We start from the raw sequence: 25,982 nt of genomic DNA on the forward strand, positions 1-25,982 counted from the left end.
GAAGTGGGAAAGGCAGGGAAGGAGGCTGTCCTGTGGACTACCATCTCTTAGCCTTCCCTAGCCACCATAGCATCTCACCTCAGGGAGGAGGCTGAAGGGAGTACAGAAGAGGTGACTGGGGCCTAAAAATGCTGGAGAGAGGCCAGAAGAGATGGGGAGAGCTGAGACTTCTCTGCATTGCTATGGCAACAGGGAGCTGAGTCCTTCCTCCTTTACTGGCCCTTCAGTATTAGCAAAGCAGTCTAGATATTCCCTGGAAGGCCACTACATGGCAGGCAGAGGAGACTGGAAGGAGGTTTATGGCACCTTTTAGTCTCTTCCTTTTGCTTTCTGATTTTCTCCAAACTTCCCGGCTGAGTGCATACCTAGGGAAACTTCAGAAACTATCTTAATTTATATGAGTCATGAGACCCTAAGGGGGAAGATAAAGAGAAAAACTTTCATAATCTACACGTGGAAGGAAGAGGACCTTGTCTCATGGTGCTTTGTTTCAGGCTGACTCAGAAATCCTCTCTCTTTGCTTTCAGAAGAAACCAGATTTATTAGAAAGAAAGAATCACTAGATATGGATGAGATGTCCTCTGCCTCTCATCATGGGGAAACTTGATGGTCATGCTGAGGGTCTCTATCCCTCAGTGGCTTATTTATCAAATTTGAACTGGAGGACAGATTTTAGATAGAGTTTTCAATAACTGTCCAGGCAAGCTCAGAGAAAACTTGGATAATTAAAATCTAGTCCTCAAACTTTTTAAATAGGGGGACAGTTCACTGTGCCTCAGACTGTTGGAGGGCCGGACTATAGTAAAAACAAAAACTTTGTTTTGTGGGCCTTTAAATAAAGAAACTTCATAGCCCTGAGTAAGGGGGATAAATGTCCTCAGCTGCCGCATCTGGCCTGCAGGCCATAGTTTGAGGACCCCTGATTCTAGCGTCTAAAGCCCAATGTTAGCCAAGAGTTTTCCTTTTCTTTTAGCCTTCTCCCTTTCTTTCCAGAGACCTCCCCTCTTCTCCCTGCCTCTGCTTCCCATCCCCATGTTTTACCTACCCACCACTGGAGATGCCCCCAAACCACAGAATGGCATTAAGCCTGATGGGAAGGAACAAGTGAGAGAGCTTGAATGATGCTTATTGAGATGGCTTTTTGAGAGCTGCCTGGGCATAAAGAAATTCCTCCACCAGAATTTCTCTTGCCTTAATCCTGTGCTGCTCATCTCTCCTACTAAAAGGTGTTGGGCAAAGGCTATCCCAGCTGGTTTGTCTCTAGTTCATCCTGGAGGGGATGGGCTGCCTCAGGTGACCGCCAGAGTCTACTTGTAAGGTTTTGTGGGGGACAATGACCTCCCCGCTGTGTGCCTAGCATGGTGCTGGGCTTTTATGAGACAGAACATGCAGTTGTGTCTTTGCTCTTCCCTGGAAACCAGCAAGTCCTCCCTTCTCCTCCTGGGGTGCTTTTGGTGACTTTGGTTTGCTTTGGTTTCAGTGAAAGCCCCCACGGAGAGACTACCTCAGCTGAAGACTCGGCCCAGGACATCGCTGTGGACCACCACACCAGTGATGATGGTATGTGTGCCGCCAACAGGGCCCTGGGGGGAGGCCGATCCCGTGGCCTGGGGCTGCCCTTCAGCCGCAGCCCCTCTACTTCCATCCTATGGAGGGGACCTGAGAGTGGGAAATCCTAGTCCTGTGTCCAAACTGCTCATAACCCTGGGGCGGTCCCAATTCCCAGCTCCCCGACCAGTTCTCTAATCTCCTCACTCATGACCCAAGTTCCTAGTGATTTCTAGCTAGCTCCTCCTCATTGATCAGACTTAATGCCAAGTAACAAGATGCAGAAGCGATAGATTCCAGACAGTGTTGGCCCAGGGTGGGTTGAGAAGTGGAAGGCTCAGCCATCTGAGGGCCGCTCTGCATTGCTTCTGATGTATTAGGACCTACCTAGCCAGGATATTTCTCCTCCTCACTTCCAACCATCCCCACTCCTAATCACTCTGTCAAGCTCACTTGGGCTCTGAAAGTCTCAACAGCTGAGAAGGTACCTTCACATTTTCCAGGGTGAGGAGGAAGTGGGACATTCTACTGAGCTCTCTGGGCCTCCCACCTTGCTGGGAATTCTGCCTCCCCAAGCAGATGGCTCAAAGTGCAGGATTATGGGGAGAGTGCAGAGGCACTCACAAAATCTTTGGTTCCTCTCTGGTTTGGGGACACATCTGTCATCCCGGAGTAGAAGAGGGAGTACATCCCCCTGCTGCAGAAGGTAGCCAGTGTTGCACTGGGGAGGTGGGAGATAGAGGGTCACATGTAAAGAATAGCTAGACTGTGATAGACTTGGAAAGGTTGGAAAGAATCCAGTCATGAAGAGCTTTGAATTTTGTTCTTGAGGCAATAGGGAGCCATTGAAGAATATGGAGTGGGGGCTTAGTAGGGAAGTTTCAGGAAGCTCATGTCAGTCGCTGAATGGAAAATAGATTGGAGTAGGGAAGGACTTGAGGCAGGGACACTAAGTGGGAAGCAGCAGTCCAAGGGAGGAGTGACCAGGGCCTGACGGAGGTCTGTCCTGTTGTAAGGTAGAAAAGCAGTGAGATGGGATAATGGAGTGAGTGTGAGTGAGGACTGGAGCATTATACCACAGTTCAAACCTGGATGACAGGAGGAAGGCCATACCTTTAACAGCAGAGGGAAGTTTTGAGTGCCTCTTTTTCGGTGAAGGAGGGAAGGAGAAGAGTTAGTAATGCTAAGTCCCTTTGAGGAAGGGAGTCAAGGCTGCTCCCACTACACAGGCTAAACAGGAGGGCAGTGAGGGACACAGACAGAGGAAGAGATCTGAAATTGGTCAGCAAAAATAAAGGCTTGTTGGGGGTATGCTCCTCACTGTGTAGTGAGGCAAATCAGCTTAGGTAGGAGACTTCCCAGCGGGGCTCAGGAGTCCAGAAGCCACAGTCTTCAGAAGGTGGGATTTACCCGGGGACCAGATGCATTCAGAGGAATAAAGGGTCAGCAGCAGTGGCCAGTCATGCGTCACCAAGAGATGTCTGGGCCGGAGGTGTCAGTTCTGAGTGTGGTGATAACAGACATGAAAAGTGACTGAAGAGGGATAGGGGGACGTGGTGGGACGGTGTAAATAGTGAGTCTTAGAGGGGCCAAAGTTCCGTGTGATGGGGAAGTCTAAGGTACGATCCTGCTGGTACAGGCTTGGAAAGCGATAGGGGTAGTAAGCCATTGACATTGGGGGCGTTTGGGATGTTTGAGCAGTTATTACTGTGTATTATAAAGGTGCTGTTGTTTGTAAGAACAGACCCTAAATCTGAAAGTTTTCAAAAGAAACCAGTTAGATCATTTGGTAGAGGACAGAGAGCTGGAAGGCAGGTGGTGGTTTCCTCTCCCCAGATTCTTAATGATTGACATTATACAGGATTTTGACAAAGAAACCCCTGCATACAGTTAAGCAATTTTGCTGAGAGGGCAATCTGAAAGCAAAGTCGATTGAGACAGATATGAATAAATGTAACCCAAAGTAGAAGCTTGGAGTGGACCACTCAGGAGTTCCTTGGTGGGATAGCCCAAAACAAAAATGCTTTGGGTGGATCCCAACTGGGGGAATCAGAAATACCTTGTAGCCATTACTAGGGTCAACAACATTCTGGGTGCGGACAACCATTAATGTCATAAGATTAGATTTAATTTATTATTAAAAAATAAATTTTTTTCCAGACAGCATAATAAATAGTTTTCCCCACAATCCCAGGGATGATGGGGATGCTTTGGAAAGGAACAACATGACTTAATTGCTTAAGGTCCTGGAAGTTTGAGAGCTGGTGATGTTCCCCCAACAAAAACAAGGCTGGGAAGAAGGCAGCATACACAGGCTGCTTGAACTGCCAAAGAGGAAAGGTTATTGAGAGGTGGCGATAGACACCCTCTAGAAAGGGCCAGTAGAGAGCAAAGAGCAGATATCCTGGGAGAGCACTCGCTCCAAGGCTGTTGTCTGGTGATTCTGCACGGACTCCTGAGCCAGAGAGCCATCCTACTAACTGGACTCTCCCTCGGAGGCTTTCCCAGGGCTGCAGGGGCTAGCGAGTGCTGAGCAAGGCCTCCCTTTTATACCAGTTTAAGGGATGATCATAATGGAGGAAAAACTCAATTCACTATCCTCCTCCTTGAGGAGGATTTCCTAATCAGATGAGTAGCAGTAATCTCTCTAGATTAAGGGATTCCCTGAAATTGTATTCATCATTTTTGTTTTCTTCTTTCTTGTTCCTTTCAGAGTGTGAGCCCATTGAGGCCATTGCCAAGTTTGACTACATTGGCCGGACAGCCCGGGAACTGTCCTTCAAGAAGGGAGCCTCCTTGCTGCTGTACCACAGGGCTTCTGATGACTGGTGGGAGGGCCGACACAACGGCATCGACGGACTCATCCCTCATCAATACATCGTGGTCCAAGACACGTAGGTTGGGCCCTCAGGCCACAGGGCCGGGGTGACTGGTGCCACTTCTAAGATGAGCCTCTAGGAGACGGACTCTCAGTGAATCAGGGGCTGTCAGCCGTCTCCTCAGTCTGGGACGATGTTCATCCCCAGAGCCACTCCCCCAAAGATTCCAGGAACTAATGCTCGGATAGCCCTGGCTACAGAAGGCAGCTCCTGGATCCCCTTCTTAGCCTGGGAAAACCCTTTCTGGTCTGGACAATCTTCACCCTGTCCGGGGTTTTTGGTTTTTTAGCAAATATGTATTCACGCTATCCACTGATCTCATTTATAGTGTTTTTTCACTTACAAACAAAACTGGTTTCTTAGCTAAAGAAACCCAATCCAAAGACATGAGCATTGCTGATGAAGGTTCTTCCTGCCTTTCTAGGAAGTACTTGCATCAAGTAGCCTTGTTGAAGTAACCCAGTTTAGTTCAGTGACCCAGGTGAGATTGATTGGAGGAGGAGCAGCAAATCCAGTGGGTTTGAGAGAAAGTTTGTGAGAGAAATGACATGTTTAGGGACTCCCTGTCCTGTTCCTTCCAGTTCTGGAGTCCTGGCCTCCAGGCTGCAGATCCTCCCTGAGCCGAAGCCCAGCCTGAGAAGCGTGTCTCGCCCCTTCTCCCATCGTCCTCACCTTGGGTGTTGGGCGTACAATCTATAGAATCCTTCCCTCAATATAATTTCTTAAAGGTTGATGTCCTGAATAAGTCTTCACCCTCCCATCCTGTCCCCAGGCTTGCTCTGGTTCCCTCTGTTGATAACATCGCAAATCTGGTGGTGATCTGTGCGTCCAGAGCCCTCCTAAACTTAGCATTCTGACTTCTTTACAAGATCGAGCAGAAGATGAGCTGTGGGCCAGCAGGGGCTTTCTTGTCATCTTCCTCCCAATGTGATCACTAGCCAGAGGGCCAGCTTGGAAGCTCTGAGTGGGCTTACTCCTCCGGCAGAGTGAGGGGGCCACCGGCCTCGACGCAGCTTCGCCAAAGCCTGAGCAGATTCGCAGCGGCCCAGATGTGTCTCCTCCTTCTCCGGGGGTTGGCCCAGCCCAGCCTTGGGGTAGAAGGCAGAGGCCTGCGCTCCAGATTTCCTCTAGCTGGATCCTGCCCTGCGTTCCTGAGGGGCCTACAGCACTCAGCTGGATTATTGATTCTATTTGAAATCACTCAGACCAGTTCCTAGGTTTCTAACTCCCTGCTTTCCTGCCCCCCTTTTTCCTTGCACAGGGCCAGCCCACCCAGGGCCACTGGGTATGGCTGCCATCTTGGAGCTCTGCTGGGGAGAGTGTGTATGTGTGTGTGTGTGTGTGTGTGTGTGTGTGTGTGTGTGTGTGTCTGTGCTGGGTGGCCGTGTTGCTGATTTAACGCTGCTTTCTGTGTTATGTTGTTTTCCCTCTTCCCTGCCTGCCTCCCCCTCTCCCCCAGCGAGGACGGTGTCGCAGAGAGGTCCAGCCCCAAGTCTGAGATTGAGGTCATGTGTGAGCCACCTGAAGAAAAGGTGACCGCCAGAGCGGGGGCCAGCTGTCCCAGTGGGGGTCATGTGGCCGATATTTATCTGGCAAACATCAACAAGTAAGCCTGCTTTTCGTTCTCTGCTCTCTGACCTCTCCTCCCCCAGCTCTCCCCCAGAATAACCCTAACTCTCCTCTCCGTCCCCGCACCGCACCTAGGGAGATTGCTCAAGTCACTCAGCTTCCCCGCTAACGATCTGCATGCCCTCATTGCTGCCGGTTAGATGGATGGGGACGAGGAAGCTTCTGCAAGCTTCAGTGATAGCCGCGGCTCCCTCCTGGACACCACCAGGCTACAAAGGGGCACTCTCTCTCTCTGTGTCCCTACAGTGTCTGTCACCAGGAACCCACCTGGGAATCCTAGGTCTGAAGCTGTTATCCAAAGCTCAAGAGTGGCCAGTGGCCAAGTGACTGAGTTTGTCCTAGACAACACGGACCAAACTGTTCTGCCGAGGGGCTCCTTTGGTCCTGTCTCCTTGCTAACTCTTCCCTAATCATAGATTCTTTCTTCTGCCAAGGCTGAGGGCCTGGGAGTTTTAGGCTGATATTAATGATTGATTCTTGGTGTGTTTTGCTCCCTGCTCTTGGGATTCTCTCCTATGGAGGAAAAGATCACCATTGCCCCTTTGCTAGCCCCCCCACCATGTCCCACTGCCACGTCATTCTGCCCCTTCGCCCCAGAAGAAAAGACGTGCCGGTCTTCATGCGGCCTCAGCCTTCTCTCCCCAGCTTCCATTGTCACATAGGCAGTGAGCTAGGGCCCGCCATTCGCCCCCCTCCCGCTCTATATCCATGGCCCTCGGCCTCTTCGGGTCTCCTTCTGGGTCTTGGACATCTGGTCTCATCTCTGCCTCCTCACGGGGCACGTCCTGAGCTCCTCCACCCGTCACCTCTTCTCCTAGGCCCTGAAACCAGGGACAGCGCCAATAAGATGGCGGCAGGCCCTAGGCTGTGCTCATGAACCAGCAGTGAAGCATAGTTTTTACTCCGATATGGCTTTGGAAGAATGAAAAAATTGGCTCCAGGAAAACCTCTTAACTGTAGCCTCTGGACATTGAAACTGGAAGGAGAATAAACGTGCTTGTTGTTTCTAAACCATATCAGGTCGCCTAGATCTTTCTGCCGATTATTTTTCCTTTTGTTTTCTCCAGCTAGTTGCAGAAAGGGGATGGTTAGGGGACCTGCTCGACCCTCTTATAGTTTTCCCTTGAACTGCAAGTTGGGAGATTGAGTTAATTCCACCCTAGAAATATCCACTTACCTCCTTATTCAGAACTATTTGTAACTTAAGCCAGTAGGTGAAAAAACAATGGGGATTACATTCATTCCCCAACCCAAGGGGTAATCCCAACCTCACTACCCTAGTGAGAAGGCAGGCTAATAAAAGTCATGGTGGGCTAATCCTGTTTTCGTTCTTTATTTACAAGGTTGTGTTAATTATAAGGTTCTAATCACAATAATCCCAGCCTGTAATTAAGCCAATAACAGGGGAGAAGGTAACTGTGTAGGTGTATGGGTTTTTTAAGCCACCGGCTTAGTTGTTGCTTTTAGTATAAAGGAATTCATGGAAGAAAAAAATTTAATAATTAAAAGTGTGCCACCAATGGAAAAAATCAGAGACCAAACCGCGGGGGAAGTTTCCTTGAGTTCCCTTCTTCGAAAACTGACTTCTTGGCCCCATGATGAAAACCCCCAAATTTTGTCTTCCTTTACCATAAATCATGGATTCAGATCTGGAAAGGGGGGTCCAGAGAGATTAAGCGATGGCCCAGTCACACAGGGACAAGGAGGAGAAGCAGGCTTCCAGATCCAGCTGTGTCTTCCCCTGCACCACTCTGGGCCCCTGACTTTCTCCCCACCCCCAAACAAATGGGTGTGGGGAGTAGAACAGTCACTGGGTGTGGCAGATTAGCCTTTGCAGAGAATCTTAAGGCAGTTTAGACCCAAACTCTGGCCATCCTGTTCAGACTGCAGGAAAGGTAGCCAATAGAACAAAAACAAGGGCAGGGCCCGAATCTACTTGAGGGCTGCTATGCTTCATGTAGTAGAAAGAAAGCCATTTGGACTTGGAGTCTTAAAAACCTAGAGTTAAGACCTGGCTCAGGCCTGACTAGCTGGACCTGGACCTCTTATCCCCGATGCTACCTCTCTAAGGTTAGAATTTGTAGAGTAGTTGCTGATCTGTTCTCATAAAATGTACTTTCCTTACCAGAAATTCCCAACGCCAATGAAATCACAGATCAGGACAAAACAAAAGTAAAAGAAAACCCAGAGAATCATAAAATGTTGAAGCTGAAAAGGACTCCAAGGATATCTGGTCCCTCACCACCACTTTGGCCCCTCCCCTGCCCTTTATTTTACAGATCAGAGGCCTGAAGCCCAGGCTGATGCAGCTTTCTCAACTCCTGAGTTAGAGCTGCTCCCATTAGCTTGAGCTGTCTTTGGGAGACCTTTTCCTCATCAGTAGATGTGACCCTGAGCCCTGGCACCAATGGACCCACTGCAGGGCCTCCTCTTCTCCAAACTCAGTTCTGTCCCTTCCCACCCCCACCCCAGCTTGTTCAATAGTGGAGAAAGGAACAGAACTGTATAACTAGCCTTCTGACCCAGAAAGCAATTTCTTTTACATCTCTATAAATCTGTTTTCCTCATTTGGTTCCTTCATAACCGCATCCAAGTGAACACTAGCAAGTTCTAAAACAGTGCCCAGTAACCACAAGATTGCCAGACAATCTAATTTAATTGTAGAGTTTACACAGAGCTTTAAGTGGCCTGAAATGATTTGACTGTGAGCCAAGTTAAATCTCATCTTTGGTGTATCAAGGAGTAAAAAAAAATTTTTGTTTTAATCAGAGTTCATCCTTAACTCTTCAAGTATCACAGTTCTTTGAGAAGTTTAATCTCATCTTTGGTGTTTCAAGAAGTAAAAAAAAAAAATTTTAATCAGAGTTCATAAAATTTGTCCTTAACCCCTCAAGTATCACATTTTTTTGAGAAATTCTTCCTTTTGTCTGCACATTTTTCACCTTATGCCATTACCTGGCATACCCCTCTTGTGCTGATGATTTGGGGGATCGAGATTCTCAAAAGTTGAATGGTAAACATTCCCTTCCCTGTCCCCTTGAAAACAGAGTAATGCTCTGCTTAAAAGAAAGAAAGGGCCAGAGTGAAGGCATCTCTGGGAGTCATTCTCTTCCCATTACCATGTTTCACATAATCAGACTTTCCCTTTGCGTAGCCATTTGCATCTCAGGAGCTCAAAGCCCACCATCAACCAGTAAGTATTCATTTCTCCTTTGCCAGGCTTTGGGGGGTGGGGTAGGGAGGGTGGGGTAATGGAAGCGTGGGACAGCGGAGCCTTGGCAAGAACCCCCCCACTCCCTGGAAAAATGCTGGATGACAGGAACTCATCCCTCTTCCTCTTCCCTCCTCTCCTTGGATCTGGGCCTGCTGGGACCTGAGCCAGCTGTTGCTCACACTTGTCTTTCTGTTTGTGACCAAAGGCAAAGGAAGCGGCCGGAGTCTGGGAACATCAGAAAAGCCTTCCGGCAGAGTGAAGGCCATGGACTAAGCAGCCCCCTCCTGGATTCCTCCTCCCCAGGGCGCCCCTCCTCCCAACCTGTTATCAGCCAGAGCCTCCCCAAGGAGGGGCCTGATAAGTGTTCCGCCAGCGCGCACGGGGGTCTCAACTCCATCAGCCGACACTCCTCTCTGAAGAATCGGCTCGACAGCCCCCAGATCCGGAAGACGGTGACAGCCGGGAGGTCCAAGAGCTTCAACAACCATCGTCCCATGGACCCTGAGGTCATTGCACAGGTAAGACCTGGGATTTGCTGGGAGTTTCCCTCTGTCGCTCCTAGGAACCTCCTGCAGAGTCAGTCCCAACCGTAGAGCAAAGAACACAGAATACTTAGGGCATTTTTATGACCAGCTGACCAGTGCACATCTGGAGGCACTTTGCAACAAGCATCATTTGCTAGCACTCCTTTAAAGGTCCCCAGTGGGAGCAGAAAAATATAAGCTCCTTCACTGTATGTGTGCAAATTAAGCATTTGCCCACTGTTACTTATTTGCAAAACTTGCCCTTGTCCAGGCTAGCGTTTGTACATGAAATGCCCAATATATTGTCCTCCTTTGGGCTTTTGTAGCTCGAGGGAATTAGGCCCCAAGACCTGGGGATATGGCAGTGGAACTGGCCAAATGCCTGTGACACCCCTGTTTCCGATTTGGATCCGATGGTGCTCCTTTCTCCCCGCCCCCTCCCCACTTTCCCTGTCAGACCCAAGAGCATTTCCTGGCCCTGCTGTCCTGACACTGCCCAGAGAAACCTAGCAATGATCAGCGTGTCCTTGGGCCTAGAGGGGATGAGACCTTGGGGTGCAGATGAGTCTCCCCGGAGGCCAGCTCCCATAACAAGGGGCCTCCTTTCGTCTCTAGTCCATCCTTTTGACTTTTTGTTTTCCATGAAATGTTAGCGGGCTAGTCCCATCTTTAAAAATCCGACTGCCGCGGCCACTCCAAGCAGTGCACTCAGACGTCTCCCTCAGCTCTATAATTTTCATTAGTCCAGGTGGGTACGAGGGGCTTCCTGTTGCCCTTGACTGTCCTGCTTTTGGCGGAGCCGAGAACCCGCTCCCCCTGGGAGGACGGAGGCGGTCTCTGTTGGCTGGGCTGTGGTGCGCGCTCAGGGAATGTCTCCTTGGTCAGGCCCGGCCCAGCTGGGTGCCTGACACGTCTCGCTTTGCTAGGCCCCCGGCTCTGTCTCTGGGTGTGAGGTCATGGTGGGAAGCTGCCCTCCCCTGGGGGTTCCTCCCTGCTCCCTTCTCTGCACGGGGCTCGTAGGAGTGGAGGGGCCCGGGCCCAGCGGGATGGAGTCCGGTCCCAGCGGGATGGGGCCTGGTCCCAGGGGGACAGGATCTGGTCCCAGTGGGATGGAGTGCAGTCCCAGGGGGACGGAGTCCGGTCCCAGCGGGACGGGGCCTGGTCCCAGGGGGATGGAGTCCGATCCCAGCGGGATGGGGACTGGTCCCAAGGGGACAGGATCTGGTCCCAGTGGGATGGAGTGCAGTCCCAGGGGGACGGAGTCCGATCCCAGCGGGATGGGGCCCGGTCCCAGGGGGGACGGAGTCCGGTCCCAGCGGGGACGGAGTCCGGTCCCAGCGGGATGGAGTCCGGTCCCAGGGGGACGGGGTCCGGTCCCAGCGGGATGGGGCCTGGTCCCAGGGGGACGGGGCCTGGCTGCGGAGAGGGGCTGGTGGGAGAGGGGGTCCTGGAGTCTGTTTTTGAATCTGGGAACATCTCGGGGCTGAGGGGGTTGAATGGCTGCCAAGCTAAGGTCCGGCCCAGAACTGCCCGGCGCAGCCCAGTCCCCAGTGGGGTTCCTGGGAGGGCGGGGCCAGACCCGAGCCTGCCAGAGGGGAGGGCCGGGGCAGGGAGGGCTGCTAGGGAGGCCGCTGGCTTGCAGACAAAGGTCCTTGGTTCTCTTGGAGCCCTGCCAGTGGTGATGCTTGTTTGCTGAGCTGGTTTCCATTGTAAATCACAGAAGGCAATTCACCTCAGTGAGCTTTGGCTCCCCCTCCTGGGCAGTGCTCTCTTGACATGATGGATAGAAGGGAGCAGCAGGGTAGCGCTGGACTCTCCTGCCCTAGGTGCCCATCCCCCAGGTGGGGGGCAGGGAGCAGAGCTGTCGGAGCTGCCTGCCGCCCCTGATGGGTAAGGCCCGGCCCTCTTTAACCAGGGCTAGCACCTGGCGCCTTCGGGCTCCAGGGGGCTGCAGGTCAGACCTCATCAGTGCCCGTCTGGTAGCCGTGGCAGCCCAGGAAAGAGAGCGCTCTGCAAGCCCCAGCCCGTGGCGCACTCCCGCTGAGCAGTATTGGGCCGACTCTAGCATTTCCGGGCCTGACGTGGGGCGCCCCCCTCCCCTGCCTCCCCTGGTTGTTGCAAGGTGTGACCGCAGCTGGGCAGCGGCATCTTGGAGACCTTCCACAGCCCCAGACTCAGCTTCCCTTGGGTATTTTTCAGGATATTGAGGCCACAATGAATTCCGCCCTGAACGAACTCCGGGAGCTCGAGCGGCAGAGCAACGTGAAGCACACGCCGGACGTGGTCCTGGATACCCTGGAGCCCCTCAAGACCTCCCCGGTGGTGGCGCCGACTTCGGAGCCCTCTAGCCCTCTGCACACCCAGCTCCTCAAGGACCCCGAACCCGCCTTCCAGCGCAGCGCCAGTACAGCTGGGGATATCCCCTGTGCTTTCCGGCCGGTCAAGTCGGTCAAGATGGCCGCCCCGGTCAAGCCGCCGGCCACGCGGCCCAAGCCGGTGGTCTTCCCCAAGACCAGTGCCACCAGCCCTGGCGTCAGTTCTTCAGCCTCCCCACAGCCCACCGACAAGTCTTGTACGGTCTGATGGACACCGTTTGGTTGTTCCACACACGGGGACTTGAGGAACCGGAGACTGTTATTAAAATCTTCCTATTTAACTAGCTTGGGGACTTCAGCTGAAAATTAGATTCTAAGTTATTCCTGCAGGAATAGACTTCCCAGCAGCCCGAACCCTTGAGAATGAAGCTCTTCCTGTCTCCTTCCCTGCCCCCCCCCATCCCCCTTCCTTAGCTTCCCTTGGTCAGTCATAATCCAGCCAGCTACAGTATATACCAGTCTTAGGCAATAGCCAGAAATAGATCTTTCCATTATCAGGTCACTGTGAAACCTGGCAAGGCAAATGGGAAAAGCGTGACTCGCATCTCTGTCCTCCTCAGCCACCGAGGATGCCTTGCCGCAGTGGTTGGCTGCTGAGCTCCCCCCCCCTCAGCGGCACCATGTTTGGGTACTGGTTAACGTGAGTTACGTAGTCTCTGCTTCGTCTCTCGCTCACACGCGCCGACAGCTGTAGGTCACCATAGTCTCTGGCACGTGTGGGCTCTCCTGGTCCCGTGACCCGCGGCCGCATCCTCGTACGTGACCGTGGCAGCGCACAGTGAGCACCAGGGTCTGTCTGTTTCCGTTACAAACCCTATTTGTCTGGGACAGGAGAACTCAGCCATAGAAATCTCTCTTAGTAAATGAAACTTAATCAGGATGGGACTCAAAGCCGAAGCTCCAGGTGGGCTCGGGGGAATTCTCTCTTCGGCCTCTTTTTACTTGGTGGTTTGGTTGGTTGGTGTTTACATTTACCCCTTCATCCTCCGTAACTGCAGCCAAACTCTCTGTTAGGTCATTCTCCCTTGTAAAATTTACCTGAATGATACATCCCCGTTAGATGGGAGAAGGGGCATCCTACTTCCACTTTCCACACCAGAAGGAACACCCTGAAGACGGCTTCAGTGAGTGGGCCCTTGAAAATTATTGTAAGAGAGTTTCATCGTATTCAGGACAGGTTTGGGAAAGGTAGCTGCTGGGTTGTAGCTCTTACTTCTTTTGGAGACATGATACTCGAGACTTATTATCCTGAAGTCCATTGGCAGTCAGGCGGTCTCATTCAAAAAATCTAGTGAAGTTATAAAGTAGAATTGGTCCCTAGAAGAAAGGTGGCTCAGATCCCACTTGTCAATGACCACTCAGTGACCTTCAGCCTGTATCTTCCGGCTTTGGTTATTACCCAGTGACTCTCACTGGAAATAGATGGGAGCGCTCGGTGAGACTGTGGGAATGTCAAAAGCCATCTGCTGCCAATTTTGTCAGCAGCCATCTGGGTACACCTGTCTTGGTTATATTTTGATTCCATAAACCAAGAAGTCTCCCTGAGAGTGAAATCTGGGTTTGCTGTCAGCAGCTGGGAAGGTTAACTAAACTTGTGAATAAGGTATGGGCCGATGGGCTAACAGTTTCTTTCCTGTTGATGCTCTCTGGCCCTTCTCTGCTGCCAACATAAAAGGTCAAGGTGATTTCCCCATCTGCTTTAAGCCAGTCTACCAAATTCTAGGCTGAAAAACCAAATGACTTAGAGCTCTTAGGTCTCAGATAAAGTTCTTAATTAAAGCTGAAATCCATGTGTCTTACCTTAGAACCACAGAAACCATGTTTTCTGATTTGGGAATATTATTCCTTACTTGATAACTATTTGGTGATTTAAGAGAGCAATATGATAATTGGAAATCTAAATGTCCCCATCTTTGGCTCAAAACATACATCCTAAATGACTTTTTTTTTCTCCTTTAAATGGTTTGAAGTCAGATCCATCAGAGGTAGCATTCCTTTACCCTGCACTTAGCAGAAGCTTTGGAACATGGAGGGCAAAGGCCCCAAGAGACAGAAGGGGAGACCCAGTGGATTCCTTTGGTGACCTGACCAAACCTGGAAGAAGTGACTTAGACCCACAGGCCTTGTTGAGCAGTCAGCTGCCAGGTTTAGTAACTTGCAGGGAGGATGAAGTTTGTTCTCAGTCCTGAGCCTCCAGGGGATGCCACCCCTAGGGATCTTTTTCCCTTGGGGCAAGGAGAGCCTCATTCTTCACTCTACATTCCTTAGGTGACAGCTGGGAGATCCTTCTCACCCCATCTGAGTTGGAATCCACACCTTCCATTTTACTCCCACCCTCCCCAGCCTCAGGAACTGGTGGGGAAGCTTTCTCAAAACACCATCTATGGCTCTGTTCTGTTACTTCTGGCCTTCTTTCCTTTTCGGGTGCTCGACATCCCTTCCGTTCCCCATCCCACCCAGCCGACACCCGCCTGCTGATTGGCACCGTGAGCTGAGCAGTGTGTGATGGAGAACCTACAGTTCAAAGGCTTAGCCCCCTACGCTCTTGGGCGATGGGGGTGGACTCGTCTTCCCCCTCTCGGGTGCTCCTAGCACCGGGGAGATCGCTGGTCCTGCCACAGGGACTTGGAGAGCTCACCTAGGCAGGGCCCAGTGCAATCAACTGGAATGGAGGTGACACACTGTGATTTTTACACCAACCTGGCAGCCAGCAGCCCAAGGGACGCTGCAGAGAGAGCCCTCTGCCAGTGTCCCGGCCCAAACCAGCGGAACACCCTGAAGAGAACCCCTCCCCACCTCTGTGGTATGAGTTGTGGACCTGGAGGGCAGGGACAGGAATTCTTCTTGGGGAGAGAGGTTCTTGAACAGGGGCCTGCACCCTGCCCAGAAGAAAAAAGAACAATGAATTAATTACACCCAACAGCCTGCTGGCCCGACCCCCATCCCCCAGGGATGGGGCTGGCCAAGGGATGGACAGACCACTTTGGAAGGGCTGGTATAGATGTACTTCCTATTCAGAAGAGATATTAGATCTTCCAGGGAAATGCAATGTTGTGGCGTATGACTTGTATGTAACGTTTGTGTAAAATGGTATATTCTTTAAAACAATTGTGTTGATAACTGGAATAATGTATGTATGTATGCTTGGAAATGCTTTGTATGAACATAAGGCTGTCACTCAACAAAGGTTGGATTGGGGAGAATCCAAAGCACAACTTCAAAATAAAATACATTTTTAGGTTATGAGGTTTTATGTAGTTCCTGGCCTTCCCTTCACTCCCTGAAGTTTTTCTGAATAGGAGTTAGATTGGGCTGGGCTGGTGACATCCATTCCCAAAGCCTGGGCTAAGAATTGGGGGGGGGGGGGGAGAGGAAGGAGGTCCTCTGTGTCACTCAGGGTCAGAGGTCTAAAAGGGCTGTATCTATCAGGGAGAATTTCAACATCTCCATCTATGGAACCAAGGATACTTCATAGAAAGGGCTGGCGGCTCAGTATTGGACAGCCTGTTACCTTGACAACCATTCCCCGCTGAGACTATTTTCTCCCGGCAAGACTGGTAGAAAGAATTCTCACTTCTCCATTTACCCAGGGAGAGGAGAATGGGGTGGGGGTGGGGGGGACCCAGGAAAACTATCTCAGGAGCTTTGCCAACAACGTCTTTTCATTTCTCCCAGAATGAGGACCCTAAGATTGGCCCCTGGCAGCCGCTGTTGCCCCCAGCAGACCCAGTTTACTCACACACGGATGACATGACACAATGTAGAGCTCAAGGGAATCCCTCCCAGAAGGGGATAAGTTTTGATCGGAGTCGGTACTCTATCCTTAGGCCCGGGGAGCCTTTGCCAGAAGGAAATCCGGCAGAAAAAGAGCCTCGGGACACTTCCTGGGTCCCTCGGGGGACATGTTTAGGTCCTTAGTGAGTATGATGCCTGAGTTTGAGCCCTCCTCCAGAAAGACTAGGCTGCTCGAGTGTGACTCGTTGAGTCCCTCAGTTCTTGTCCTTCTGACTCCCCGTGCAAGTGAGGAGGTTTGGTTCCTGATCCCCTCCTCAGAGCGCTGAGTGTGGCGAGCAGATCGGTTCCCTTAGAAACATTTAGTTCATCCCCATCCTCATAAAAGCTTAACATAATGGGACTAGCAGTGGATGGAAGAGTTGAGTTCAAAGCCAGCCTCAGACACTTAGAAGCTGTGTAACCTGGGAACGTCACTGCTGCCTCAGTTTCCTCTTCTGTAAAATAGGATATAAACACTCTCCTCCCAGGGTTGTTGGGAGGATCAAATGATAAAATATTTGTAAAGTGCTTAGCATAGTGCCTAACGCATTGCATTGCATGAATGCTAATTATTAAAAAGGTAGAGAAAAAAGGGCAGTTAAGAGTGCCCCCGTTCAAATCTAGCCTCAGACACTCAGTAGCTGTGTGACTCTGGGCTAGTCACTTAATCCTGTTTGCCTTAGTTTGTAAAATGAGCTGGAGAAGGAAATGGCAAACCATTCTGGTATCTTTGCCAAGAAAACCCCAAGTAAGGTCATGAAGAGCCAGACACAGCTGGAAGACAACTGAACAACAAGGGAAAGGAAGATCCTCCCATCCTTCCCATCTCCAGTGGTAGCCCATTAGTGCATCCCTTCATTTACAGTTGGGGAAACTGAGGCTTTTGGAGATGAGGTGAGATGAGCTCACAGTTACACAGGTGACAGAGCTAGAGCTAGGGAGCCCACATCCTCTGACTCATTCTTTCTACTCCACCACAATTTCCTTTTCTCACTGTCTTGGACATGGGGGGGGGGGGGCAGGTGCTGTTTCTCTGGGCCCTTCCCCATGGCTTATAACCATTCTACTCACTACATTGCATAGAGGGATACCAAAGGGAGTGATCAGCAGGAACTCCCAGAGGTGGGAATTAAGAAAAAAGTCAACTTTTAGTGAAGGGAAATTATAATAACTCAGCAATCTGCCCACCCCTGTCAAACTATCTGCTTCTGCAACAAGCTCCCTCACATCCTCTCCTGTATCCCTTCCCCCAATCCCTGCTCTAAGTCCCTGATCCTCTTCCAAATCTCTTTGTAAATATTATGCATGTGACAGAGAGCCTTCTTGTTGCTGCTGGAAAATATCTTCTTAGATGGGAGGAGTGACTTCAATTCTCAAAGGCACCAACAAAAGCAAACCCAATTTCCTGGAATCAGTGAGCCTCCTTTGGACTAGCACGGGTGAAAGGTTGGTAAAAGGGTCTGTGATTTGAATACGGTCTTCAGCCCTCAGTCAGAGAGCAAAAAGTAAAGGTTCAGGCTGGGTTTTAATCCAGGTGTCCCATTCTGCCAACAGGCCCCAGAATCAGGCTTTGCTTTTTTCTGTTTAATTTTAGTTTTTCTCCTACCCAATAGAATGGGACTTTCACCAACTTGCAAATCTGGGGCTGAGTGCCTCAGAAAAGCAGGTTATGACAGGCAACCCACAGCCCAAACGGTACAGTAAGCACTAATTAAATGCCAATTGAGTCTCCTGTCCACACCAGCTTTCAAGGAATTTACAAATTAACGGAGTAAAAGACAGGTACACAGATATCTGTGATTCAAGAAAGAGTGACAGATTGTCTCTCTGCAGCCTCTACTCTCTGCAGCCTCTACTTCCTCTTCTTTTCCTCACTCCTCAATTCTTTATATCCCTGTAGGGAAACGGTTCCTTTGAAAGTAGCCAGTGCTCTTTTAGCTGCCCAAACTAATGCCCTTTTCTCAGGTCTCATCCTTTTCCACCTCTCTGTTTCATTTGACACTTGCCCATCTTTTTTTCTTGAATACACTCTCCTGTCTGGGATTTTGTGATACCTCTCCCTCGATTTGATCTGATTTCTTTTTCTTAGTATCCTTTTTTGCATCATATATGTGAGTATTCTCCCAAGTTTTTTCTGTTCGTTCTCCCTTTCTACTCTTGATAACTTCTTTGGCTCCCTGGATTTTTGTGATATCTCTCCCCCCTGGTTTGATCTGATTGCTTTTTCTCAGTATCCCTCTTTGCATCATACATGTCATGCCCCCTAACTCAGTATTTTCCAAGATTTTTTTTCTGTCCTTTCTCCCTTTCTACTTTCTCTTGATAACTTCTTCAACTCCCTGGGTTTTTGTGATACCTCTCCCCCTGGTTTGACCTGTCTGATTGCTTTTTCTCAGTATCTCTCTTTGCATCACATATGTCATGCCTCCTAATTGTGACTATTCTCCAAGGTTTTTTCTCTTCTTTCCCTCTTTACACTCTCTTGATAACTTCATCAGCTCCCATGGGTTTATCACTTCTATATAGAAGACTCCTAAAACTATATATATATATATATATCTATATATATATATATATCTATATATATATATATATATATAGATATATATATATATAGCTCCAATCTCTCCCCGAGCTTCAGACCTGCATGAATCAGTCAGTCAATATTTATTAAATGCCTACTATGTGCCAAGCATTGTGCTAAGTGCTGGAGATGCAAGAATGTCCTCAATGAATTTAATATCTAATGGGGGACACAAGCTGCAAACAAAAATGTACCCCCAAAAAGTTATATACAAAATAAATAAAAATAATACAGAGGGAAGACACTAGAATTAATTAACAGAAGGAATGTTTCCTGTAGAAGATGGGATTTTAATTGGGGGACTTAAAGCCAGGGAGATCAGTTGCTTATTGGATGTTTCAAGCCCATCTCAATTTATCTAAAACTGAGATCTTAAGCTCAATATGTTTAAAAGTAGAGATATTTCCCCCCTTAACACATTGCTAATATCAAAGAGATCATAAAAGAGGAAAAAGGACCTACATGTGCAAAAGTGTTTGTAGCAAGGAATTGTGGAAATTGAGTGGATGGATGCCCATCAGAGGGGAATGGCTGAACAAATTCTGCTATTTGAATGTTTTGAAATATTATTCTTCCGTAAGAAATTATGAGCAGGTTGATTTCAGAAAAGCCTGAAAAGATTTACATGAACTGAGCAGAACCAGGAGAACATTGTACACAAGAACAGCAAGATTGTGTGATGATCCACTATGATAGTCTTTTCAGCAATACACCGATTCAAAATAATTCCATGGGAAATGCCATCCGCATCTAGAGAAAGAACTATGGAGACTGAATGTGGCTTGAAGCATACTATTTTTGCCATTTTTTTTCTTTCTCATGGTTTTTCACTTTTGTTCTGATTTTCCTCTCACAATGTGACTAATACAGAAATATGTTTTTTTTTTTTTAAATACAATGCTATTCCATCCAGATTTCCCCATTTCTGTGAAAAAGTACTGCAATCCTTCCAGTGACCCTCTTTAAAATGTAGTTCAACATTGTACACAAAACCAAGATTATGTGATGATCAATTCTGATGTACCAGTCTCTTTTCAACAGTAAGGTGATTCAGACCAGTTCCAATAGACTTGTGATGGATGCTATCTGCATCCAGAAAGAGTATTTTCACCTTTTTTGCTGTTTGCTTGTTTTTTGTTTTCTTTCTCATTTTTTCCCCTTTTTGATCTGATTTTTCTTGTTCAGCATGATAATTGTGGAAATATGTATGGAAAAATTGCACATGTTTAACATATATTGGATTACTTGCTGACTAAGGGAGGGGAGGAAGGGAGGGAGAAAAAAATTTGGAACACAAGGTTTTGCAAGAGTGAATGTTGAAAACTATCTGCATATATTTTGAAAATAAAAAACTAAACTAAAATAAAATAAAATGTAGTTGAAGACCATCTTCTACATGAAAGCTTTCTGGTCTCCCACCATCACAATTGGTAGGTCCCTTCTCCTATGTTATATTGAAGTACTTTTTTTATTTTGGTATTTATTACCTTTTACTATTTATTCTGCTTACATTTTTCTAAGTACCTTTTATGAGTACTTTTTACAAATGCCTCTCTCCTGATTATCTCCCACCCACCTCCCAGACCTATGAGAACAAGTAAGCTCATTTTCAGTTAGAAATTGTTTAATTCTTTGTATGTGTATCCCTGGCACCTAGTACAGTATTTGGCATATAATATGTGCTTAATCAATACTTGTTGATTGATTAAATTGATTGAAAGCATTTATTAGATGCCTACTATATACCCGGAATATCCTAAGCACTAGGGATCCATTGTACAAAGACAAAATGAAACAATCCCTGTCTTTGAGGAGCTGAGGTTGTAATTGGGGACATTACACACACACACACACACACACACACACACACACATATAAATTATATGCAAATTTAACACAAAGTCATTTTCTGAAGGTAGGCACTGGCAAACTAGAGGGAGGCAAGAAAGGCTTCACCTAGAAATGGGCATTTTAGCTAATTTTCAAAGAGACCAGGATTCCAAAAGTGAGTAGTAAGGATCGGAACAGTGAACACCAGTATGGCAGGACTGGATTGTAGAATCAAAAGTATGTAAAAAGACTGGACAGGTAGGAAGGAAGCAGGTTGTGAAGAGTTTTCAAAGTCAAAGAAGTTTATAGATGATTCTCACCCCAACTCAGGCAGTTGCATGGTACAATGGAGGACCTGGAATCAGGAAAACTCATGTTCCTAAATTCAAATCTGGCTTCAGACACTAACTAGCTGTTGACTGACCATGGGCAAGTCACTTAATCCTGTTTCCTTCAGTTTCCTCATCTGTAAAAATGAGCTCAAAATGGAACTGGCCAAGTATCCTTGCCAAGAAAATTCCAAGGCTCAGACACGACTGAATAACTCACTTGATTCAGGTGAGGGTCTTAGAATTCTGAGCCAATCTGACCTCAGGGGAAAAGAAGGAAAGGATCTGAAGGTGCAAGAGAGAAATGGGGAGAATTTTCACTAGGGAAAATGGAGCAAAAACAGAGACTTTTCTCTTTGCAGTAAAGTGAGAAGTTGGCCCAGAAGGAGGACAGTATAAGCACAATTTACTTTTATATAGTGCTGTCATATTTCAAAGCATTTTCCTAAACCTACCCATTTCAAAGAGGAGATCAGCTAGTATTCTAAAAGGTTAAGCCACTGGTTTTGGCCACACAGTCAGTGTGTCAGAGTCAGGATTCAAACTCAGATCTCCAATCCAAAATTAATACCACCCCTAAAGAGTTCATTAATAGATTTCAAGGGTCTATGACCTTGGATGGGTGGAAAAATAATCTTTATTTTCATTAGTGCTTACCTCAAATTCAGCATTTCTTTTGATTATAAATATTGGCAACAAGTTAATTAGTCTGAGAAGAGACCTATGGACTTCACTTAGTTGCCAGAGGTATCCATGACAGGAAGTAAGATTAAGAATACATGAGACAGAGACATGAAACAAAGGAAGGAAGGAGGAAGGAAGAGAGGGAGGAAGGAAGGGAGGGAAAGAGGGAGGAAAGGAGGAAGGAAGAGGAAGGAAGGGAGGTAGGGAGGGATGGGGGAAGGAAAGAAGGAAGGAAGGAAGGGAAGGGAGGGGGAAGAAAAATAGGAGGGGGGAAGGAAAGGAAGAAGAGAGAAGGAAGGAAGGAATGAGGAAATAAATTAAAGGAAGGAAAGAAAGAAAAGAATGGGGAGAGAGAAGGTAGAAGGGAGAGGTGAGAGGGAAGGAAGGAAGGAAGGAAGGAAGGAAGGAAGGAAGGAAAAAAGGAAGGAAGGAAGGAAGGAAGGAAGGAAGGAAGGAAGGAAGGAAGGAAGGAAGGAAGGGAAGCATTTATAAAACTATTAATATGGTGACAGGTACTAAGTGCTAGGGATACAAATAAAAACCAGTAAACTAGTCTCTGCCTTCAAGAAACTTACATTCTAATAGGGGTGGGCACAGGGTAGGAGGGTGTGGAGCAATAGAGAAATGACTTGTAAGCCCAGTTTTCAGTCAGGACAAGGTGAAAGGGCAGAGGTTTGGTGGCAGGGGAACAAGGATGACAGTGACAATGTGGGGCTGTGTCCAGATGTCCTGAGGTGGGCCCGGAGGCCTGTTTCAGGCTGACCACCATCACTGCTGCCTCTGGCGCACACAAATGGCAGATCCGCCTAAAGCTGACATGGTTTGTGTTATCTGCATCAGAATACACAGACTTTGATGTCCCAGTGCTAGGGGTGAGGCTGAGAGGAAACCACTAGGTGTGGCCCTGGGAAAATCCCTCGTTCCTTACTACAGAAACATGGAATTTCCTGGTTTTAACCCTCTTCTCATCCAGTTTAAACTGGAGAGCTGGCAGGAACTGGATCTTCGAAAACGGTTCCTGGATGGGATGTTGGGACACCTGGGTTAGATTCCTAGCAGAGTCATTGCACAACTGTGGGCCAATCACTAGCTTTCAGTTTCCCATAAACCAGAAGGAGAAAGTATGATCCCAACAACACCCTCCCAAGGCCTCCAGGGAGAATCAATCAGAGGAGGGAGAGGAGGCTCCCGTGCTGGCCTTGAGGAGCACTTTGGGTTCAGGGTCTCCTTGGAAACAGGCCGAAATAGGTGAGCAGAAGTGGTCTGGGAAATCAGCCTTCTGAAGGCAGCTTAGGTAACTTGTTACCTTGTCAAACCTGCCTAAGCAGCTTGGCTGGCTGCTGGCTCAGAGAAATGGGACTGAGCCCCGGCCTGCTCTGACTCCTGACCACACAGCCTCTGGGACCTCCTGCCTCTGGGACCCAGGACCAAGCAGGCCTCCGGCCTGGCTCCATCTCCTTCCTTTGGGACAGAGACGCTTTTCTTCCTATCTGGTTAGGATGGGGACCAGCTATGAGGGAGGGCCCCTGTCTCTTTAAGAAAGAGAGAGAAAAAATCAGGAAGTACTGGAGCAGGAGAGCCAAGGTTCTGAGCTAAGCTGGGCTGGGTGCTAGGGCAGGGCTGGGGAGACGGAAGTCTCGGGCTCCTGCCCCCTCAGCTCCAATGTTCCCAGCCTGGCCCTGTCCTATCTACTGGTGCAGGGGCCTCAGGTGAGCCTGGGACTCCCACTGGAGTCTCCATCTCTCCTGGGCAGGAGGACCCTAGCACTGCAGCTGCTTGCCAGGGCTGGGGGAGGAGGGAGCATTCTTGTGCACCTATGCTCCGGGTGGTTAGTGGGTTGGATAGGTGACTGGATGGGGAGGAACCAAAAGAGGAAGCTGGGCATCTCGGGAGAGAGAGCCTGAGTCATCCCCCCATGCCAGGGGTCCCTGGCTGGCTCTGGGACCCAGGAACCCTCCTGCCCTGGGACGGTGCCCTCCCTCCCTCTCCCTCCAGCCGTGGCTCTCCTCTACCCATCCACATGGAGGTCCTACCTTGGAGAATGATGGCTATTTGTGCCTTGGAAGAGCCCCCTTACTTTTCTCTCTTGTACAGTGGGGAGGGGGGTGAATGGCATCCAGCAGGTCCCTTGTAGTCGCTTTATTTTACGATTTTCTTATATTTCACTGGGGTCTCTGGGAAGATACCGGCAAGGGGCCTCGGAGAAGACATGGGAGCTTTTAGGTTACCGTTTCCTTTCTTCTGTTGTCCCCAAACTCCTCAGGAGACTAGGTCTCCGCCCCTTCTGCTTTCTGTTCTCGGCTCTGTCTCTTCCAGGTGGATGCTGCGTCTCTGTCCCGAATCTGCAGGGAGGAAGTAGCTCTGAGTTTCTGGGGAGTAATAGGTTTGGAAACCCCCAGGCCGGCCCCAAGGGCCCCAGCCTGTGGGAAGTGTGACAAACAGGAAAGAGTTAAAAGGTTGAGGCAGGCAGCCTTGGAGGAAGGATGAGGAGGATTCAGCAGATCACTGCAACCAGTCAGGTGGCATCTGGGAGCTTCTCTTGATCGTTGCAGGTGCATTTTAGCCCCTGGGCTTCCTTAAGGCAGAAAGGTCATCCTCCAGCTTGCTGAGAGCAGTCAGGTTTCCAGGCGGTGCTAAGTGTGTCTGGTAAGTGTGGTCTAGACCCTGGCAGGTGGGGCTTGATTTGGTTGGTTTAATTCTCCCTTCCTCAGTGCCCAGCTCTGCTGGGTGCCTAGCACTCCACTCAGGAAGCAAGTGCTTAATTCTTTTGCATTTATTTATCTGTATAACTGCCGCGTGTCTATACCCTATGCCCCAGCCCTAGTATGCAGGCTTTCTGAGGGTATGTGTAGTTTTCTTTCCATTATTTTTTTTTCTCCAACCCTAAGGCATGATCTTACCTGTAGGGTATCTTGCATGCTCCTTGAATCTGTTAATTTCTGACTTCAGAGCTGAGAAATAAAGTCCAGCTACTAAATTTTTAATTCAGCAAATATTTACTAAGTACTTGCCATTTGCTCCACTGCAGGGATAGAAAGATGAGGAAGTTTCCCGGTCCTCATGGAGTTTCCAGTCTTAGTTTAAATCTAATATAATCAGGAGAGAGCAGGACTCAGGGGTGCTTGTGAGCATTTTCAGCTGCTTAATAGGCCCTCTTTTGTCACCTTTTCCTGTAGCTGGGGTTTACTTCACGGGTAGTAGGTAGAATTTAAGTACATTCGGAGGATCCCTCACTTCTCATCCCCAAGGCAACCAATGCTCCCTTGCTGATTCCCATTGACCAGATAAATTCATTCCTGTTAGATTTTAGAGACCTGATGTCTTACTTAACAATTTAAAAATTAAGTCTCTCCGGGCCTCAACTGCATCTCTACAAAATAAAAAGAACACTTTCCTTAAGGAGGGAAAGTCCGTTCCAGCTCTAAGAGCCAGGATTCCCAGACCAGTGTAAATGTTGAATTAAAGTCCATTGGGTATTTGCTTTTTTAGATAGCAAATTCAAAACAGGATATTTTGGGGAGATGCATTAGAACGCTCTATGATCTCCCCTCTCTGACTCTCTATTAAAACATTAGCTAGAGAATCTTCTTCAGTCTTGTTACATACACTGGGGTTGGTCATGATTTCACTTTGGACTCAGAGATTTTCCAAAAGTAATAACTTTGGAAGAAATAGCCCTCAGGAAGACAGGAATGGATGCTGGGATAGGGATGGAGCTAAGGGATGTCTGTGTCTTGTTATTCCTTTTTCCCTACGTGCAATATGTCAAACTCCCAAGACAATTGCCTGGGAGGCGGTGGTTTGCTGAAACAGGAAGTGGTGGGTTCCCCTGGTGAGCCAATGGGGAAGGGTTCCAGCTCGTGTTGAAATTTTGGAGATTTTTGGTGTTGTGGTTTAGGCTGCCTGACCTTGGGGCCCTTCCCCCAACATTGTTTCTGCTTCCTGGTATAATCCCAAGTACAGTCATCAGTAACTTTCAGTGTTTAAGGCCTTGGGAGACAGAGCTGAAGCCAGAAGTTTCTCTCTGAAAACTGGTCCATTTGGTGAGAAAGTTCTTAGGAGAAAGGTGCATGGTGGGGAGATGCCCAGATTTTAGGAAAATTGGTTCAAATGTTTGCTCTGTTAGGACTGAGCTGTGTGACCCTCAGAAGTCCCCCCTATCTGTGCATCAAGATTTCTTCTCTCTCCTTCTAAAAGGTGAGAACTACTAACTCGATTTGCTCTGTGGGATAATCTTGGAAAATGAGACTTTCAGATTGGAGGGGGGACACCCGCAGATTTGCTGAATACCTTTCTGTGCCCCTGGCCTTTATCTTCTCTCCAGCAGAAAGGACTGGGATACTGCAAACACTGGAAATGCAAAGCACGGCCAATTACCTTTGGCACACGGACGATCTCCTGGGCCAGGGTGCTACTGCCAGCGTGTACAGAGCTCGAAACAAGGTATCTGCAGGGAGGATGGGCTGGTAGAGCCAGTGCTGGGGCACGTGTGGGCTCAACCTTTGTGGAAAGCTTTAGGATTTTCACATGGGGCGGAACAGGGAAAGTGTGATGCATTTGGAATCAGCAACTGGTACTAAAGTCCCAGCTTTGCCTGTGTGACTTGGGGCAA

The 25,982-nt window shown here is 48.7% G+C and overlaps 2 protein-coding genes across 13 annotated transcripts in view; both read left to right on the forward strand.

Moving 5' to 3' along the window:
• Positions 1-15,412, forward strand: part of SRGAP2 (SLIT-ROBO Rho GTPase activating protein 2) — a 244,839-nt gene extending 229,427 nt beyond the window's left edge. For 4 of the 6 annotated variants that reach the window (XM_031937250.1, XM_031937253.1, XM_031937251.1 and 1 more), the window contains exons 19-23: positions 1,481-1,560; positions 4,262-4,442; positions 5,887-6,033; positions 9,476-9,788; positions 11,994-15,412. In XM_031937250.1, coding sequence (XP_031793110.1) covers positions 1,481-1,560; positions 4,262-4,442; positions 5,887-6,033; positions 9,476-9,788; positions 11,994-12,377 — 1,105 coding nt within the window. In that variant the 3' untranslated portion in view covers positions 12,378-15,412. Of the gene's footprint in view, positions 1-1,480; positions 1,561-4,261; positions 4,443-5,886; positions 6,034-6,302; positions 8,540-9,475; positions 9,789-10,447; positions 10,543-11,993 lie in introns of those variants that run through there. The other 2 variants (XM_031937254.1, XM_031937255.1) reach the window with 2 other exon arrangements.
• A 7,513-nt stretch (positions 15,413-22,925) lies between these two features.
• The window catches only part of IKBKE (inhibitor of nuclear factor kappa B kinase subunit epsilon), a 31,067-nt gene continuing 28,010 nt past the window's right edge, over positions 22,926-25,982 (forward strand). For 2 of the 7 annotated variants that reach the window (XM_003767627.4, XM_012547842.3), the window contains exons 1-2: positions 24,029-25,567; positions 25,695-25,813. In XM_003767627.4, coding sequence (XP_003767675.2) covers positions 25,441-25,567; positions 25,695-25,813 — 246 coding nt within the window. In that variant the 5' untranslated portion in view covers positions 24,029-25,440. The other 5 variants (XM_023501901.2, XM_012547843.3, XM_012547840.3 and 2 more) reach the window with 5 other exon arrangements.

This window comes from Sarcophilus harrisii, chromosome 4, assembly GCF_902635505.1.
Source record: "Sarcophilus harrisii chromosome 4, mSarHar1.11, whole genome shotgun sequence".
NCBI classification, from domain to species: Eukaryota; Metazoa; Chordata; class Mammalia; order Dasyuromorphia; family Dasyuridae; genus Sarcophilus; species Sarcophilus harrisii.